At 38.6% G+C, this 20141-nt stretch overlaps 1 protein-coding gene across 1 annotated transcript; it reads right to left on the bottom strand.

Moving 5' to 3' along the window:
• Positions 1–2027: 2027 nt before the first annotated feature.
• Positions 2028–20019, bottom strand: LOC104081032 (lysine-specific demethylase 3A-like). The gene is made up of 11 exons (XM_009583616.1): positions 19827–20019; positions 17023–17178; positions 14699–14809; positions 12979–13081; positions 11955–12079; positions 11383–11455; positions 11210–11298; positions 8850–9001; positions 6116–6687; positions 4632–4833; positions 2028–2262 (listed from the first exon to the last, which is right to left on the bottom strand). Exons 1-11 carry the CDS (start codon positions 19995–19997, stop codon positions 2028–2030), a joined length of 1989 nt encoding a protein of 662 aa, XP_009581911.1. The 5' UTR covers positions 19998–20019.
• Positions 20020–20141: the final 122 nt, after the last annotated feature.

Below are 20141 nucleotides of genomic sequence, written 5' to 3'. Positions count from 1 at the left end.
AGGAGACAGAGGTCTAAATATCACCAATTCCATTCTTCTCTGCCTTTTAAAAACATGCACTGTATTTACCATTTTCTAGGTCAATCCTCCAATTTCCCCCAAACAGAATGAAGGGGTTTTTTGTTATCTGTTGCATGTAATTTCATATTTCAGTTTTCTGATTTTGTCCTTTTCTCCTCCTCCTGTTCTTTTGTTTCCTCTCTGTAGTCTGACCCTGTCTCCTCTTTCTGTAGGTCTCCTTTTGGCACTTAGTGGCCAAGGAGCAACGTGACCTAACAAGCTGTTCTTTTTAGACTGGTCAATCTTTTACTACACCAGAATAATTTCACTTGTGCTTTTCTACTTATTCTTTAAGGAACTCTCTTTAAGGAAGCTCTCCCAAATAATTTTCTCCCTCACACTTTTTTGTCTTGTGGCTCTACCTATCAGAGTCCAGTAATTCACTGGTAAAAGAGAGAAGGGCTGACCCTGAGACATATACTGTGGAGTCCAAAAATATTCAAACATAAATGATCCCCTAAAAAGTAGTACTTGAATAAAATATTTTGACATTTTGGAAAAGGTCAGTTTGTCAGAGCCAGAATTTTTACGAAAAGGTATCATTTCAACTGAACTCTGCCAAGAAAAGTTTACCATAACTTTAAATCGGGGTGGCAGGAGAATCTACCTTTTTCCTGTGCCAACTGAGCGAGCACTCTTTCACTGAACTGTTCAAAGAAGAATGAATATCTAGGCTGTAAATTACTTCTTTCCTACCCACAGCATTAAAAATATCCTCCATTTTAATGAAATCGAATTCTCTTACTCTCACCAGCCAGGGCAATAAACAAAGAGGAATTCATGACATTTTGCTCCTTTCAAACCAACTGTTTTTTTAAGCAGAGGATGTTTCTGGTAGGTATGCATCCTCTGCCGTAAAGAAACACGACACCTCCACTTTGTTTCATGAATTCCACCCAAAATTTCATCCTTCTGAAAGTGTTTTTGTATTCCAGTCTGTACTTCTCACTCTGGCTATTGATACTTTGGCTCCACAGGCCTGAATACGTTCCAGTTCAAGCAAAGATCAGAGCTTGCAGATTCCAAGTAGTCCAGGGTAAGACCCCACAGCAAGCATTTCTGAAACATCTCAAGTCTCCCCTCTCCTTTCGAAGGGCATTCAAGCCTGTTCAGTTTTTTTCTTTTATTAAAACCTTGGAGTGACTGGTAAACCGATATGATCTTTATATAACATCAATAGTACCCAAATGCAGAAGACATTGGGTAGACAGTCTTCTAAACTGTACTGCATCTCTGTCATGTAGTTATAATCTAAAAAACAAGTACGGTTTTAAGAGTCATTCTACTCTGAGACTGTGCAAGATCACAACCTTCCCCATTTGTCTGCTCATGTTTGTTACAGAGAGGTTCTGATGTGGCTAAAAACCTGTATTCGAGGATGCAAGGTTTGCCCTGTCTGCACTGATGAAGTTCTACAGTCAGTTACCCTATCAATAGCACCTCTCTGCTCTATTCCCAGTAGAGCTGTACATACAATCACTTGAAACAGTGCTACTGGAGGAAAAAGATTTCTCCACTGACTTGACAGGCAGCATTAGGTCCATTATGCAAGAAAAACAAAATAGGACCAAAGCAATCTAACAGAATCTGTGTAGTCAAAATGAAAGCTTTATTTCATTTACATGCTAAGAATAGATTGTTGTCAGCTGCCTGCTGTTTTATTTAAATTTTTTTTTTTTTTTTTTTTACACTGTGTTTCATAACAGAATTACACTCTCTGCAACAGGAAAAGTAATTTGATAAATTGAGAAAAGTCTTCTGACATAAAGGAGGTTAGAATTACTTTCCCCCTGCCTGTGAGCAAATAGCTGTTGACACTAGTTCACAATAGATCTTAACCGTTACCTCCCTCTGAGAAGAGAGGGAAACGCTGAAGTCTTATACAATGTTTCCAAATGCATGCAATATATTTTCACACAAGTCAGAAGCTTAAAGTTTCACATAAAGCTATTAAAATACAGATTATTTTAATACAAATTGATCTTACTGTGTGGTTCAATCGTAGACATAACTTCCTTTTCAGATATCACTAGCTGACAAAAGTGATCTCCAATGTTGGCTAGGATATACTTCGCTGTGTCGAGATCTAGACCCACAACATTTTTTGATAAAGGTAGCCACAAGCTAATAGCCTCAGGGTCATACTTATTCGGAGTTAAGAAACCTTCCTCACGCAGTACTCCATGCTTATTAAACTGCAACCTGTGGGAAGAGGGGGAAAAGGAGAAAACCCCATCATCTCAAATGTTTTATTAGTTTACATTCATTCCAATGAGTCAATGCCTGAACTGTAAACATGTATACTGTACGTCAATAACTTTAACACTTAATGGTTGCAAGAGACATGGATAAACATACTTGTCATTAGCATTAAGCATGCTTAATGTACTGCTTGTTTAAAAAAAAAAGACTCAAAACATCATTTTTTTTGTAGTAAGGTAGATTTCCTAATTAAAGATTTTTTTATTCACACAAAACCAAACCAGGTTAACATAATTTTTAAATGCACTGGCATTAAGGATCACATCTAGGGGAGGTAACAGTAAAAATTTAATCTAGAACTATGTACAACTCACAAGAGACATTAGAACACCGTAAAAATACAACTTATTTCAGTAACAATTAATTTGGAAGTAGCTGCCAAAAAAATCCAGCAAAATTTGAGTAAGATATTCTTGAGTGATTCTGAGTAGGTGGAAAGAATGAGATCTGTATTGTTAGTAGTTTATTAAATAAAAAACATCAAGAGTTCTGCTCATGTTTTCAGGAACCTTTTTACTAAATGCTGTAGAGGGAAGTTGACTTCTGATGACAACATGTGCTCACTATAGTGTTAAGTGTGGCAAGAAAACATGTGCTGGCAACTGATATCATCAGACAAACGCCATCTTCAGACTTTGCAGATTTCACATTCAATAAAAAGAGACAGTTCCACCAGGTTCAAGTTCTAAACTGAAGGATTCAACTACTTTGAACTGCACTGCAAGTCTGGATTTTTACCCTGAAAAGATGAATTAGCATAGTCTGTTGTTATTCTGGTCTCACACCTTTTTGAATGTTTCAATTAGTGTCAGATTATTCCAAGACTTACTATAGTAAAATCTCTAATCTGAGGTTAAATAACAGATTAGTAACACATCTTCCTTTTTTTTTTTTAAACCTTTAGCTACAAAGTGTGCAAGGGGGATGGTGTTGCGGTGGAAGAATAAACCTCAAGAAACAACTGAAAAGTATTTTTTCATGATCTTTGTAACCTTTCTGCTTTCCGTTTTCTCTCTTCAAAAGGTCTTCAGGCCTATAGCTTCTTTTTATTCTACCTAGAGACTCAAAAGAAAGTCATTCCTCTGAAAATAAAAAGGAAAACTGAGAATAAGTAAGCTTCCCATCTCCCTTGTGATAACTAGTATGTTTGCTTTTCCTCTCTAATATCACAAGCGTTACCTTCTTCCCATAAAACACAGTCCATGCCTCAAAGCTTAAATGGGTGTGGGGGGAAATAAAAAGAAGCATGCAACAACATCTGGACATGAGATCAAAACAGGTCATGGAAAAAATTTACACAACTTGAAAACAAAGTAAAGGACATGTTAAAAAACAGCCAGACACTGCAGTTTGAGAACATCCACCCTGGGCTTATAGACAGGCTTTAAGTAACAGTTTAACACTCTTTTTGAAAGGGTCCCTCATGGTGTCTTAAGAGCTAAAGAGATAAAACATCAAAAGACCTTGACTGTTCAACTCAAGAATCAGGCTCTGGGGGCTGTGGGTGGGGTGTAATGGATCTGAAGCGGCAGATCAGATTTGGAAAAGCAACCACCACTCCACAGTCAGCAGGTTTTCCTTAAAGTTGCCTTGCTGGCCCCATCTGCCCTCCTGAAACCCAGAGAGTGTACTGATTAAATGTTTCTATAGCAAGCTTAAAGAAGTGGCACAAACTCTCAAGTGTAAAGTGGAACAAAGAACGGAGCAACACACAATGTAAATTACTATTTTGTCCATCACTATTCCATGACTCCAGCTGAAAGCCCCTGGCCACTTACTGCAACTCTTCCACAGCTGTGGATGTATATCTAACATTTCACATTTCCAACCACTAAACTTTAGGAGACATGCACGGAATCTACCCTCTCACTATTATCTCCAATACTACTGAGCTGTAGCACTCAAACTAAACTCATGTTATCCCATTGGCACTCAGCCCAGAATAGCAAAATAAAGAGCTCAAAGTCCTGCCAAAATATTTTCTACTCAAATGAAGCAGTTAAAAAATTTCTGAGGACTAAAAAAACACAGGCAACCGCTCATTAGTTAGGCATATTAGCCTTATAGCTTAACAACTACACACTGACATCTAGCAGTTTTGAACCAGAGACCTAAATGAGACCACTTTGACCAAATAACTGTTTTTTCATCTGTCCTGGAAGATGAAGATCCTTGTTATAGCTAACAGTGAGCACTCAACGGCCCCCTGATCAGAAAAGGAAAAAAGGTTGTATGTCCAACTCAGACGTGGGGTATGTTATTCACATTAAAGAATATCAAGGTCTAAACAGAGTCAAAATTGTTCTTACCTTCTAAAGTGAAAGAATCGACAAAAGACAGTGGAGTCTCTTTGCTCTTTGTTCTTCCGATAACTATCCAAACGGCATTCCCTGCATTTATGCAAGTGAGGTGCGATATTATTGCAGGAACCATCCTGTACAAATGCTTCTCCACTTTGCTGCAGCTTCTTCACTTTAGAAGCATCTGCTAAAATTGACTTGCGAACAATTACTGCAGGGAAGAGTAGCGTAGATTAGACAAGCTTCAGTTTCTCATATAAAGGTGCAAGGGAATGTATTTTAGTGAAAGATCCATGTCAACTTTTCCTGTAAGTTTCACACTACATTGAAACAAAGTTATACTAAAATATTTGCAGTTGGCAGAAACCTCTTTTCAGGTCAGTAGAAACCTTCTCAACCTATAGTTCCACTGGAGTCATAGTCTGTAGACCCAAGTTTAACAGCTCCTTTCGCTCCTCCTCAGAGGAATATTTTGAAAGAGCATCTGCGTTTAATGAAAGTTCTTCAGCCATCAGGGCTGGACTACCTGAGTAGACCAGGGCATGAAGCGACCACATTTCACAAATAATGACACCAAAAGCACAACCAGGCCATTTCTCAGTCCTGTTTTCACCCTTCATGATGCAACAGCTTTCAGCATCTTACTGTAACAGATGCCAAACATCTCTCTTCCTCCCACGTTGCGGCTGAGGCTAAGCAGGGCACAACAGTGACTACTTGGCTGGCTGTGTACCCGTGTTAATTATGGAATAGCACATGCTAATCCAAGACCAAGCAACATGAGATTGGAAAGAAAAAAAGAGGTGGATGCGTAGGGAGATTCCCAGAACCCTGAATGATCGGCTATACCGCCTGATGCACAGCACAATATGTAACATCGGAGTCCAGCTCCTCAAACAACTTCAGCCTTTCCCATTCTGTCCCATGTGGAAAACTTGAAGAGTTCACTAAGTGGAACTGGGCCACAGAAAACATAGAAACAAGGTGGGTTGTTTTGAGGCTGGGTGGGTTTTCTTTTTTTTTTTGGTTGGTTGAGGTTTTTTGTTTGTTTGTTTTGTTTTCAGAACAGTTATTAAGTAAAAGCCCCTCTTGAAAAAAGCTTTGTTGAGAACAACTTCCATCTCTCACCATACTTGCAAAATTTAGCACCATTGCTAAAAATAAAAAAAAGCAGCCTCATTATGCCATCAGCATTTGCATTCCAAACAGAACCTTGTTTTTGTAACCCGTTTTGCCATTCTGTTCTTGCATACATTTTGTAACAACTTATTTCTAGAAATTAATGATTAGTCCTTTTCCTTTATCAGGAAAGGACATTTTTCTCAAGTTTATTACATTCCCCTTGTAAAAGAACCCATGAATGACTCAAATTCCAGATTCACTCACACAATTTAAATTACTAATTTTGTGTACGTTACAGAGGACCCACTTTTATGTAGTTACACAGAAACTACAAGGACTTTCAAATGACAGGAAGTTTTAAAAATACTTACTATTATCCTGGACCTTGGCACTTCCAGTCCAAAAGCTTTCATTTTCATTTCTGTCATAAAGAATCTCATTTGAATTTCTTCTAGCAAAAAATTCCATGTCTATAAGTTCATCAATCTTGTTTCCTTTGTGGCTGTTCTGGCTATTGCAATTGCTTTGTGATTTAACTCCAGACTCAGTGAAAGAGAGAAGATGAGCATCTGAGGTTGAGGGTCTACAATCTAAAGTCCGCTGCAGTTCAACAGTGCTACTGACTCTGGGTATTGCTATGGAAGAGTTAAGATGTTGCAACTGTTTCACAGAAATGCACTCTTTTGGAAAGTTTGTTGTGGGCTTCATAAGAGGTTCATTTGTATTTTTCAGGTTGGTTCCTTTTTCATTAGCTGAATTGGTCAAAGATGAAGATCTTGAGGTTGTCAGAGAGGTATATTTACCATTTTGATCCTTAAGATTTTGCGTTTGCTCTTTAGATATAAATCCCACTTTAGGAAAGGCCGTCAGATCTTCCTTCAGTGGTTTAATTCCAGTATTAAGACAAGAAGGATGAGTTTCCGGTAAGCTTCGTCTACACGTGCTGAAACACATAACATGCAATAATTAGACAAAGAAGGTGTCAAATGAATCAGGGCATCAGCTGCCCAATCTAGTCACATTTAAAGCTTGAAAGAAGAAAATTAATCATGTACTTTGAATTCTGATGTTCCAAGATTTTAAATTTTGTGAGGTTAAACAGGTTTGTGCTTTTGAGGGTTTTTTTGGGAGTTTTTGTTTTGTTTTGGGTTTTTTGTTTTGTTTTGGGTTTTTTGTTGTTGTTGTTTTTTGTGGGGATTTTTTGAGGGGTTTTGGGTTTTTTTTGGTTTTGGTGTTTTTGTTTTGTTTGTTTGTTTTTTTAAAGAGTTGGACAGAATGATAAAGCTGTATGCACATGCAGGCACATACAAATTTAGGTACTGCAGCTACTCCACTACCTTCTCTCACAATTAAACAGTTACTTTCTCATTTTCTCCATGCAACAGCTGTATAACCAAATGCATTTCACTTGCATGTCTGTGTGAGAAGATTCTAATACTCAAGGAACTTCCGGCTGGCACTACAAGTCTATATCAGAGGCAGTAAAACCGCTCCCACACAAAAAGTTCAAATAAAAAAAAAAAAAAAAAAAAAAAAATCTTTTCTGCATTTATCTTGTGAGATACAAAGCTAAGTGGAAAAAAACCTATACCACTTCTTTTAAAAATAGAACACAAAATTTGAGTTTTCCTGTCACACTAATTCTACCACATATGTTCACTTTTGTGACAGAATTGGGGGCACAAGCACAATACGCTAGCCTTCAAATTATACAAGTTACAAAGGAGCTGTGATTACACTCAGTAAAGTTACATGGTACAATACAGTTCCCATACTTGCTATGGTCAGACAACTGAGTAAAACACACCCTTCATCTCGGGCCCCTGACTGCCTTTCCTCCTGTCACAGCTGATGCAGAAGTTTGTATTTTGGAGACATTTATCTGATTGAAAAATACGCTGACACCATGACTTCTAGAGTGATATTTATAATGGAAATGCAGTATCCGATCAAATTTGTTTAAGGAAAGTTTGGAGTGGGAAACACTGTACTGGAAGGTTTTACACCCAGTTGGACATTTTCTAGCCTCCTACAGGTAACAAAGAAGTTTAAAGCCACTGGTGTTCAACAGAAATATGAGGACCTGTACTTGGTCTGCAAGAAGCTAGTGTACAGCACATCTGCCTGAATGTGTTCTATTTTTCTTGGGGGCAGGGAGGAATGCATTTGACAAGAAGTAGGCGCCACAGCTATGTGTAATGGATCAGTTTACAGATGGGTCTATGAAGCAGTAACATTGGCTTGTGACATTGAAAGGCAACTACTTCAAAGATAACGTTGGCAATGTGCGCTCACAGCCCAGAAAGCCAACCGTATCCTGGGCTGCATCAAAAGAAGCACGGCCAGCAGGTCAAGGGAGGTGATTCTGCCCCTCTGCTCTGCTCTGGTGAGACCCCCCCTGCAGTCCTGCGTCCAGCTTGGGAGCCCTCAGCACAAGACAGACATGGACCTGTTGGAGTGAGTCCAGAGGAGGGCCACAAAAATGATCAGGGGGATGGAACACCTCTCCTATGAGGAAAGGCTGAGAGAGTTGCGGTTGTTCAGCCTGGAGAAGAGAAGGCTTCGGGGAGACCTTATTGCGGCCTTTCAGTACTTAAAGGGGGCTTATAAGAAAGATGGGGACAGACTTTTTAGCAGAGCCTGTTGTGATAGGACAAGGGGTAATGGTTCTAAACTAAAAGAGGGTAGATTCAGACTAGATAGAAGGAAAAAATGGTTTACAATGAGGGTGGTGAAACACTGGCACAGGTTGCCCAGAGAGGTGGTAGATGCCCCATCCCTGGAAACATTCAAGGTCAGGTTGGACGGGGCTCTGAGCAACCTGATCTAGTTGAAGACGTCCCTGCTCATTGCAGGGGGGTTGGACTAGATGACCTTTAAAGGTCCCTTCCAACCCAAACCATTCTGATTCTATAAAAAAGAAAAATATGGCATAAGCAAGCACATTATGTATCCAGAACAATTAAGTCTAACACTTTTCTATGCCAATATTATAGAAGACTAGTTACTACAGTTCTTTAAAATGACCTCTGAGTTTGTTTTGCTAAGAACTGAAATTATTTTTGGAGGAAAAGTCTGCATAAGCATAAACTGCTGATTCCTTACCCCTGAGGAGTTTCTGCACCAAGATTGGGTGGTGAGTTAGCTGGCAGGGGCAGGCCTTGATGCCTTTGGTCTTTATTAGCAGGAGTACATCCTAGCAATGCTTCACCCAACACTGTTGGTACTGACTGCACATGTCCCTGACTGGGAGAAACCTATAAGGAAGATTTTAACAGTTAGGAAAATTCAGGATAACAGAAATACTGCTTTGCAGGGTTCAGCTTAAAAAGAAAAATACATTAATGCCCTTCCCACCATGTTTAGTAAAGCTCATTGAAGACCATTCCTCACTCAACCCATAAGATGGAAAGATCTTAGAGTGTCTTTTTAAACCTTACAGGTTCCATGAAACACTGTTCACATTAATTCATTTTCCCCCAATTAACAACAAACTTTTTTGGGGGAAGGAAGGTGTATTAAGAACGTGGAAAGGAAGATAGAAAGCTCTGCTCTTCATAATTGCCACTGCAATGTTCTTTCTAAAATAATTGCAGCAATCAGAATTCAGAAATAGCTTTCAGAGAGAAAATTAAAACTGTGAAGTTAGTCTGACATTGCCAAAAGTCTAGATGTAAACTTCCCTGTAGTGAGAAAATCTTTGTACTAGGATTCTAGAAAGTGTTAAGTAAAGAAATCCTGTGCTGACTGAATCACCAGCCTTACAAATCTACAATTCTTTTAGTAATACAACAGGCCTACCAAATTAGCAAATGTCTGTGAAAACAGTAGGTTTTTGTGGGACTCCTTCCTCAGGTCTAACATCCATATTCCACTCCCACATGCTCAGCTTACTGCTGGAAGTTACACTACAGCTCGTTACCATCAACTCCAAAATATTTCCTTTCTGCTTTGGTATAACACAGCTGTCAGACATCAAGACAAGCTCTCAAAAAAAACCACTGGAATTAATTAACTCCATATTAGAAATCAGAGTACTATCACATTTTAAGTAAAACAAAAAATATGGCTTCAGCTTATCCCTCCCATATATTAACATCCACCAAAATCAGAGAAACAAACAGAGCTTCTGCTTTCCCTATTAGAAAGTACACTCGCTTTGAGTGTACCATTTTGAGAAAATAGTTGCAAGACATTTCCCAAGGAGTACCAAAGTGATAAAGGATCCAGTCCTTCAAAGGAAGGCAGGCTAGAAAATTAGAAGTAAGTAACTTCACTACGTTAAAGAAAAACTATGGTGAAACAAGCTATGAATTCAGATCATAACTCTTCTGCAGGACTTTTGGAATATGAAATAAAGACCAGCTTTGCGTGTATCAAGCAGGCTGCTCAATGGCTGAATACGCAGAAAGCCAAAGACTGGCAAACTGAACACCCGAAAAATGCTAAAGGTACTCAAGCACAAGCTATAGAAACAACATATGCAGAGTAGGACTGCAGTGCACTAGGTACTTCATGCTGATTTGCTGCATGCTCTTTGTCAATGGTAAATACAAGATAGATCACTCTTTTCATTGAGGAATCTTACCCTGTACTTGCTACCTCATGCCGTATCTTTGTGAAGCTGTTAAAGATTTCTAGTAATGATATCCAGTCATTAGCCAGATCTACACAGTTGACTCGGCACAGGACTGACTGCATAAAAGCCAAGAACACAAAGCCAAAAAAAAAGAAACAAACCCAACCCTCCCACCCCACCACCACTCCAGAGCTCCCAGAAGGCTACTCCTGCCTAAAATGCAATTTTTGGTCTGAAACACTGGGACAAAATTATAGGGCAAGTTTGAAGTACCGTTCTTTAGCCAAGCCATTATTTTTCATTTGCGTTTCTATACTTAAGTTACCCAGATCATCTTTTGACCTTTGAGACAGTTTTCTTAGATCTCAGTGATACTTGGCAGGTCACTCACAAAAATAAAATGTAGACATGGAAGTACTAGAAAAGTAGTCTTATTCCCTTTTTGTACTGAAACAACATTCTTCCAGACTGCTGCTTGTGTAGCTTGAATCCTCAAAGCATGCAAGTCTAGCTGAAAGTTTTGGGTTTAAGTACAAAATAGTTAAAGGAAGAAAGAACATGAAAAGCAACGGTTATAAACTTGAGAACTGTTTTGCGTTTTCTCCCACTACAGAATACATGACCAGGCAGGCTAACTCTTAAGCAGAAGGAGGCAGCAAAAAGCACAGTTTAAAAAAAACCAACCTTCAAGGCTCAGTAACTTTTTCTCCGATTATCACGAGGCAAGATGTTTTACCCATGCCTAGACAAGTTTCAAAGAACTCAGCACGCCCTCCCAGGGATTATATTTATTATTCCACTTTCCTATCTAATCCTTATTTAAGACTGTTCTGAGAAATGACATAACCATTATATAACAGTCATATATAACACAGCAAGATACTACCTCAGGAGAAGATTTTGTGTGTTTAGCATCAACACTTCCACTATTCTCAGATGACTTCCTTTTCATGCCCCCAATTCTTTTAGATTTATCTGGAAGAGAAGGTGATCAAGATCAGTCTATTTATCACAAATATGCTACTTAGTGTTTGAAGGAAAAACAATACTAGGTCTTACCACATTTTCCATTGTTGTCATATATGATTTCAACATGAATTAACTCTGGATCAAGAGTTTTTAAAGCTGGAATCTTGAAAAGGAACAAAAACACAGAAGCAGCCATTTAGAGAGGTGAAAGTTACTGTTTGAATGTATTTATCTTAGATGTTGTGGTATAGACTAAGTTTAGACACTTAACTCCTAGGTTCTTTGAATACCAAGCTGAATTTAACAATATATTGTTGTGACGTGTCTCTGCATGAAAACACACATATAAACTGGTGCTTCAGAGCACTGTCTACACAGCATAGAAAGCAAAGAAACCAGGATCGTACATATACCTCACTCTTCAAATAAAAATTCCAGGTCTCCCTCATTTTGAGTAGAAGGCCATTTGTTATTTGATAATTCTATCAGCAGCATAGAGAAACACTTTGGGGTAATAGATTATTCTGCACTACACTGATCCCCATTTTTTTTAAGCTTATTACAGTAAGGACAGAATTAAAAATGGTGTTGGTGGGGATATAAATACAAGTTCTCACCCATTCCCCATCTCTGTTTGTAAACCCACAGCAACTGGTTCTTACCTCCTGACAGTTGACTTCTAGAGTTCTCGTAGCTGGATTACCATTGACAACAACTGCTGTGAACCACTGAGTAGATGGATCCAGGCTATAAATTCTAATTTTTGAACCAATTATATTTTTTCCACCTTAAAAATTGGAAAAAAAAAAAAAACAAGAAAAGGGAGCTTAAGAAAAAGGGAGCGTGAAGATCATCACAGTTACCAGCGTGAATCTGCCAACAGTACTGCACGCAAGATGCAAGTAAAAAAAACAAGCCGAGAACCTTGAGACAACTTCCACATAGCTAGGAGGGGAGGGGGGAAAAGCATGATAAAACTATGTTCCAGCTACCTCCTTCCTGGAATAGTTTAATGAAGTTTTCTGGAGGTTAAGACATGCAGCAGAGGCCAGACTGACCTCCAGATTTCAGACCGTGAGGCAGATCAGTGGACATGGAAATGAAGATTCAATGATTAGATGTGAATTTTTCCTCTCTTTACAGTATTGGAAATGACAACGCTAAGTTGCAGTATTTACCTTTCCATAAAAGTAAGACATTTCTTGCATATGCAAGCATATGACTACAAACATGCTTGTATGAACCCAGTAATTAAGAATGTGAAGCTGGCAAATCTAAAAAATAACAATTTTAACTTGACTAAAACAGTAGTCTTTATATAAAACTTTGGAAGTTTTTATAAATAAGCAGCAGACTGAAAAAAAAAAATCAAGCCACTTGAAACAATAAACAACTCCAAATAATTTCAATGAGAATTGCTACAAATATGATACCTCTCTCACAAGTGCCAGGCCATCTATATGTGCCTAAATGACGTACTCACTCTTACAAAGGAGATACTTGAAACTTAAATCTCTATAATCCTTCACATTTTGTATTCACTGCTGTGAAAGAAAGTGGAACAGTATTTTAAAAAAGCTTTTATCCCTAAAAGAGATTACAGTAATTTACACCATCACTGCAAAGATTTCCCTTTTGACCTGAGTATTTATTGCCAGACTTTTCCGCTACAGAGTATGCTTGTACCTTGCACCAAGCGTGTTTCATCTAGGTGTTTCTTAACCAAAGCCTGAATTTCTTCACTAACACTTTGATCATCCTTAAGAGGAAGCCTGGAACTGTCCACATCCTATTTAGGAAAAAAAAATATAGAAGCCGGTATTAAGGATAATGCTTTTGATTAACAAAACCCCATAACATTTAGAAACAAGATAGCAGCAATTCATACAAGTCCAACAAGTTTCTCATTACTCTCTGTTCCTTCAGCTCCTAGGATATTGCATTTATTGAGGCAGACATCATTCCCTTACCACTAATCTGGATCGACCATCTGCAAGCCAGACTGAAGTGAGCTCTCCAGGTCCACTTTAATATTGTTCTGAAAACAATCTGGCTTTGTTTTACTACACTGCTAATGAGCACTAAGTTTAATTGAACCATCCATTTTTTAATTTAGGATTTTAAGTTCTCAGAAGTAGCAACTTATAAGTAGTCCTGAGCAGATGCAAATGCAAATATTTTAAGTTTTATGTTTCTATTTACGATAATAATGCCAGGATCCAGTCCATCTCAAGATACCATTATAAAATGTTTATATGAGTGAAAACAGAGTCAGTCACATCTAAATCATTCAACATTATTCGGCATCATTTATTTATATTTTAGGTGAGGTTTTTTCCCTCTATTGTTATCTAAAACAAGCTGCTTGACAATATTTAGAATTGATTCTGAAATGGAAAGTTTAGAGCAAGTTTTTACCAATGGCTCAGAGTGGTAATAAAAAAAAAAGGGGGTTTGGTTGGTTGGTTTGTTTCTTTTTGTACCAAGCACTGCTCTGGTATTTGTAAAAAGCAGAAGGCTGAAGAGCTAGTAGTCAAGAAACTGCTATTCAAGATGCCAGAAAAGCAGAGCAGTCTTCCCATTGCAGTATTGAGATAAGGCTTCTACATAAAGAAATCTCTACTCTGTGTTGAGCCAACACAGGCAAGACAACAATCTACAACTCAAATTTAGCTTTGATTCTTTTGTTAGTTTCTTAAGAGGAGTTGTCTGACTGCTAACAAGTCAAAGTAGAACACTAATGATGACACTACCAGCAGTCTCAACATGGGACATCTATTACAAGTTTTATTCAGACTTTTTATAGGTCTTGAGAGTAGCTTCCTGAAAAGGTTTTATCATTAACAGATACTATTCTTCAAAATGCCTGACCAGTCAGACACACAGGGCAATTGTTTCAACCCATCTCTACGTAATTTTCACTAACAAACTTGCCTCCTGGTGCTCAATAAAGGGACTATAATTTAACCATCTCATTTACATCCTGCCCACTTCCTCATTTGTGTAGGGTTAGAAGTGATGTGTTTCTATTAAATAGCAAGATTTATTCCAGACATCCCTGCAACTCCTTTCATAGTAATAACAGCCATGTTCACAAGAACAAAAGGAAACTATTCCAGATTATCCCCAACATCAACATGATGCAATTGCTGTCACCTGAGGTGACTAACTGTCCTAGCACACTCCCTCATCCAGCACTTTTAAGTGACCGTGTCCTGGATCAGCCTCAGAGGTTTTTAATCAGACACATTACATTCAGAACAGGTATTTATGAGTTACGGCAATAAACACCTACTCCAAGTTTTTACCCATCTAAAGTTTGCATTTAGAAGATATTAACTTGACATATCTTAAATACCAAGATAAAAGATTCATCCTCCATCTTTATAATGCCATACAAGATTACCTGAATAGGTGTCAAAAGGTCTTTAGAAAGAAAAACACATCTCTCTTCACCAAGATAGCGTACTGAAACCATTGATCCCAAACCAGCTTTGTCCACTAAGGATTTGTAAGTCTAGAAGAGTGATAAACATTTTCTTAGAAACAGAGTAAGACGATCTCATCATTCCTCATTTGCATTTAAAAAGTTATTTTAGTTTTGCATCTACTTCGCTGTTAAGATACCACATCTACATGCAACTCTTGAAACAAAGCAAGTTTCTAATAAAACTTCTAATACATGCCTAATAAAGGAGTTACTGGACTACACCTGAAATTAATTTATTAGAATGAGTTAGGAATTCAGTTCAAGCAGCTGTCATTAACAATCATTGATCATTCATCTCAACATGAAGAACTTACTAATACTAAGAGTTCTAATTGTGGATATGCTAATGAAAAATCCTCCTTATGGTAGATTGGGGGAATAACTAGCAAATCAATGAAGGCCTGCTACATGGCTTACATTAAAGTTCTCAGAGCTCATGCAACATTGATAATAGACTGAAGCCTTAGTTTAGACATGTTTGATGACTTGTATAGCCTCATAGTTGTTATACCGCTGCAGTACAGTAATGAAATTGTGTTCAGGTATACCAAAGGCTTTAAGAACAGACAAGAATCAATTTCCTTTAAAAGCTTCTGAACTCTTCCTAACATGCTCAAGGTTAAATTTTGCCTAGTCCTGCAGTACCAGCTCTGAGTGGGTAGGCATCAGGAGCCTGGAGCATCAGAAGTGGCAAGAATAACTCCTCCCCACGTGAAAGGTACATTTGTGCCTCGTTTAAAAGAAAAAAAGAAAATCATTCTGATGGAGTATGTGTTTGGGTTTCCAAAGGACTGATAAAGCAAACAAAGACTTTCTTCCCCTTTGTTGTTTTCACTTCCGTTAGGGCAGCATTGGCAAAGGGGCAGTATCACCATAAGAGGAACAAGAGCCTCTCCAAGAGTGACCAGGCATTACAGGAGTTCTGCAAAGCTATTCCATTTGTCAGAAACACACTCTCCCATATACTTGAATCAGTAAGTTGTGATCAAGACTTAAGTAAGTTAATCCACACTCCTCTTTTGTGACCCCTTCTTTCCTGCCTTGTGTGGTGGGAAAGGGAGAAAGTCTTTTTTGCCAAGGCAAGCTCCAGTATTGTGCTTTACTTTATCCTACGTCATTCCTCTGCTAAATGAGCTTTGGAACATGTACACTGCATGAACTGACACGTCAAACACATCATGAGGAAAACTTTATGCATAAATTGAAGACAAGCATCCAGTAAGAACTGTTCTGATACTTGGAAAGGGGTAACAGCTAAGTTTAAAGCAGGTTTTCAGAACATTGCATCAGCAAAATCTACTAGTAGAACTGCTGATATTAACACACAGGTCAGGAAATAAAATTAAGGATTCATCTTTTCACTTCCTCTCCATCTTATCTGGCCCTGCTTCCAATAAATATCTGCTTAGATTAGCTTTGCTTAAGAAAAAAGCTCATCTAAAATGCAGCAATATGAATTACACTGCATACTTTACATCTAGCAAAATTAAAGAGTATTAAAACATGGACTACAACTTCAGCATAATTAACATACAGCAAGTTTACATCTTCATTTATTTCACAACTACTTTTATGAGTAGCAATATCCAAAGCAGTCAAGTAAAACTATACTGACTGAATATGTTAAGAAATGTTCCCTGTTCACTTCTACTGGCTAATTTGCCTAGCCAGCCATGCATGGCAGTTACAGAAAGCTCAGTTCTCTGGCTTGTACAGTGTAGCTCAGGTTTTTATATGCACAAAACCCAAATCTCACAAATCATCTGTGCCAGGCAGCCTTCACTGAGAGTCATCCAAATTATTTTTGTCTCAGAAGAAGAATCACTGAAGAATTAACAGTAGTTGAGGCAGAGTAAAACAAGAATTTAAGATAAAAATACAGGCTTTCCTTAGAAACCTATTATTTACCCTTTTTCTCTCTATTCTTAACTGCAATTTCATGAAAGAAGGAAGAAACAAGAGACTAGAGGGAGAAGAAACTAACATTGTACAGAATAGTGGTCTGGGAGGGAAGCAAAGTCATAAAAATACATTCCTGTGTCTCCAGGCACAACATACCAACTTCAAATGCTTACAAGCTCTGCCTAGCTCTAGCTGTACAAAGAGATTTAGTCTCCCTCCAGATTACATGTAAGAGTACACAAGTGAAACTGTACTTGAGAAATTCACACTTGTAACAACACGGTCATTGGAAGATGGAACTGCAGAACCAAAGTGAGTTAGGCCAAGCGTATACTTGCCATTGCAGGCCACTGGACAGGAGACATAGAATTGGCTTGAGATTTTCTTTCAGCCAGTACCAGCTTTTGCTCCACCAGGAATGCTTTCATTTTATGGCTGTAGACTTCTATCCATCTTCTTTTTTCCCATGACTCATCATCAAATTCTACACAAATCTACAGAAAGGAAACAACGTGAAGGAGTGACTAACCACAAAATTCAGACACATATAACATAAAAAAGGATAAACAAACACCAATTTCCTCAAAAAAAAAAAAAGATCATTAAAAGTACTTATATGCAAATACGCTTATTGCCCTTCTGTCAGACAATCAAGCAATCACTAAAGCATCCCAGGCTGACCTAGTATTTTATAAGTGATAGGCAATATTAACTGTTTTGTCATCATTACTGTCACATAAAACATTAATACTGCTATTTAACTCTACAACTCAAAAAGTCCTCTGCTGCTCAAGGGCAGTTAAATGTTTTAACTCTGCCACTAGTGTTTACAATCAGGGAAAAACACAGCAAAAAATCCCAAAAGCTTCAAAGGACTGCATACAGCAGTGGCACAAGCATTTTCCACAAACTCTAAACTAGAGTACTTGAATAAACAAGCTGCTTTTCCAGAAATATTTTAAGAATAAGAGTCCCAAAGAATAATTTTAGTTAATTTATTGAAAGCACAAATGACAGTACGCCAGTAAAGGTGATCAATTTATATAATGTGAAGGTCATTTGCTGCCTGCTTTTAACTCATATTTATCTTTACGAATCTCTGAAGCATCTGTACAAACTTTTCAAGAGGAAAGCAGTTGTCACTTCATGGCAAAAACATGGTGGCTTGACCAATTTCTTTGGGATGGCATTACCCTTCTTTCATAGGCAACACAGGGAGATCAACAAAGGATTGGGAAAGACCACAAAGACAACTTTGCCTGAATACATGGATCAGAATGTCTTGGTAGAGAACACTACTCTCAGAAAAATTACTCCCTCTTCCCATAAAATATAACGATCCAGTCTAAATACATTTAACTAATTTACCCTAACAGCAGAGAAACATTAGTTGAGTGAATCTTCAAAACATTCCCTTGTGTTTAGCTTCCCTCTAAGGGAAAAGGCAAGTAAAAGCATGCACACAAAACAACATTACCACAGACAGGAGTTGTAAAACTAATGGGTGCAGAAATGAATTTAGTCATTTTGAAGTTCATGGAAACAATGAAAGAGATAAGCAAATAACACAAGTACCAGAACCAGAATGGCTTGTTTTGTCTATAGTATCAACACTGCACAAACAGGAAAACACAGTTGAGAAAATACTTTCAGAAGTAGTTGACAGTCCTTCTATTCTGTAGCTTGCTCCTGACGCTATACAAAAAGATTAAATATTTCTACTCCTTTAGAAACTCCTTTTTCCCCCTAATCCATTAACTATTTTGAGTCTAACTATACATTACTCTTCCACAGAGCTGCAAGAGAGGAAAGAAGATGGCATGTGTTTTGGCTCTCTATGCCTGGATTGTCTACTTTGCAACTCCTTTTAACACTTTCACTGGTGAACGCATTAAGTCAATCGCTTCTGGCAGAACCGTAACCAGTTTCAAGGCTTACAGTAAAGTCCCCAACAGCACCTGCTCCTTCTCCTTTTAAGTCCCAAAGAAGGTCCTTAAGAAGAGCTTTCTGCAGCAGCAACATCTTCCTCCTCACTGGAAGTACGGCATGGGCACAGCCCCATCGGCCAAAGATGGGGAAAGCTCCACCCCTGCTGCAGATCCACAACAAGAAGCTCGGCCTCTAACAACTCGGGACTCTTCATAACAAAGGTTACACTTTCAAGAAAGTGTGAGAAACACGTACGATTTCTTCTCATTTGACAAGGAGCAGGTGCTTCTTCAGTTAATCAGAAGTCACAAAGTTCTTCCCGTTAAGAAAAAAAAAAGGCAAGGAAACAGTTTTAATTGAAAGATGGTACTGTTCTTGTTGTCATAGAACAGCCTGCCACCGAAGTCCCTTGTAGAAACTAAGAGAACCATGTAACAGGATGACATTAATATAATGGAGTTTTGTCCTTAGCGAATACTTTGTATGCTATAGTAATTGCCCAGACACGGTTGAATAGTTTTACTGACTACAGTTGCCAAATAGCCCCTTAAGAGCTTCACAGTCAAACTGTGAGAGTCGCTTAACTCCCACCCAAAATACATAGTTAAGCTTGCAGTAATTGATTGCGTGATTAAAAATCCCATTGGTAACCATTATTAATAAGTGGCCACCATGCAAGAAGAGCCTGAGAAACCTCCAACACTATACACGAATTTGGTACATCTTTTAAGACAGTAGAAGTACTTGTTCATTACCAACTACTTCAAAGAGCAAGAAAGAAAGTCACCAATCCCATCAACACAGGAGTGTTTCGGTTTCATAAGTAACTGCAATCTCTGGGGAAAAAAAAAACTCGTTTACAACTGACAAGGTCTTAAATTACATCTAGGAAATATCCAGAAATAAAACCTAGGCTCAGCGGGTGCAATAAAAACGTGAAGTTTTCAAAATGCTGGTGAAGAAGGCACATTTATAATTAGTCTGAGGTAATTTCCGGCATTAGTACAAGCACATTGGGGGCTTTAGCCGGAGGTGCACGTTTTCAAGCACGTTAAGCAGGCAAGTTGACCAAGAAGACCTCTCTCCCCCAACAACAGCGTGAATATATGTGTATGTGTAGACACACACCCACACACACGCAGGCTCACGAAGTTTCGAGGTCACAGGGTAAGCACTCTCGTTTTAGAAGGTCTCTTTGGAAGTTCCCGGTTACCTTCAGGTCTTGTTTGGATATGTCCGTGTGTGAAACTGCTCGGATCCTGCCTGACTTCCACGGCCATTCCGAGATGCGACTGGTGTCCCACGACCTGTCGTCTTCCTCCGACAGGCTGAGGAACCTCTTGCCCACGAGCAGCGACCAGCTCCCCTCGAGCCTCAGCACCATTTTAACTCATCGGGAGGCCTCCAGGGAGGAAATCGACGAAAGGAGGAGAGGGGAAAAAAACAAAAAAACCAAAACAACGCGTCGGTCAGCTGGCAGGCCGCGCTCCGAGCCCCGCCGGCCGGCTCGCCCCCCGCCCGCCTTTCT

The sequence above is a fragment of the Fulmarus glacialis genome, unplaced genomic scaffold, assembly GCF_000690835.1.
Source record: "Fulmarus glacialis isolate BGI_N327 unplaced genomic scaffold, ASM69083v1 scaffold6358, whole genome shotgun sequence".
NCBI lineage: Eukaryota > Metazoa > Chordata > Aves > Procellariiformes > Procellariidae > Fulmarus > Fulmarus glacialis.
The sequence above is the reverse complement of the archived record's forward strand: the minus strand, read 5'-3'. Positions and strand labels throughout refer to the sequence as shown.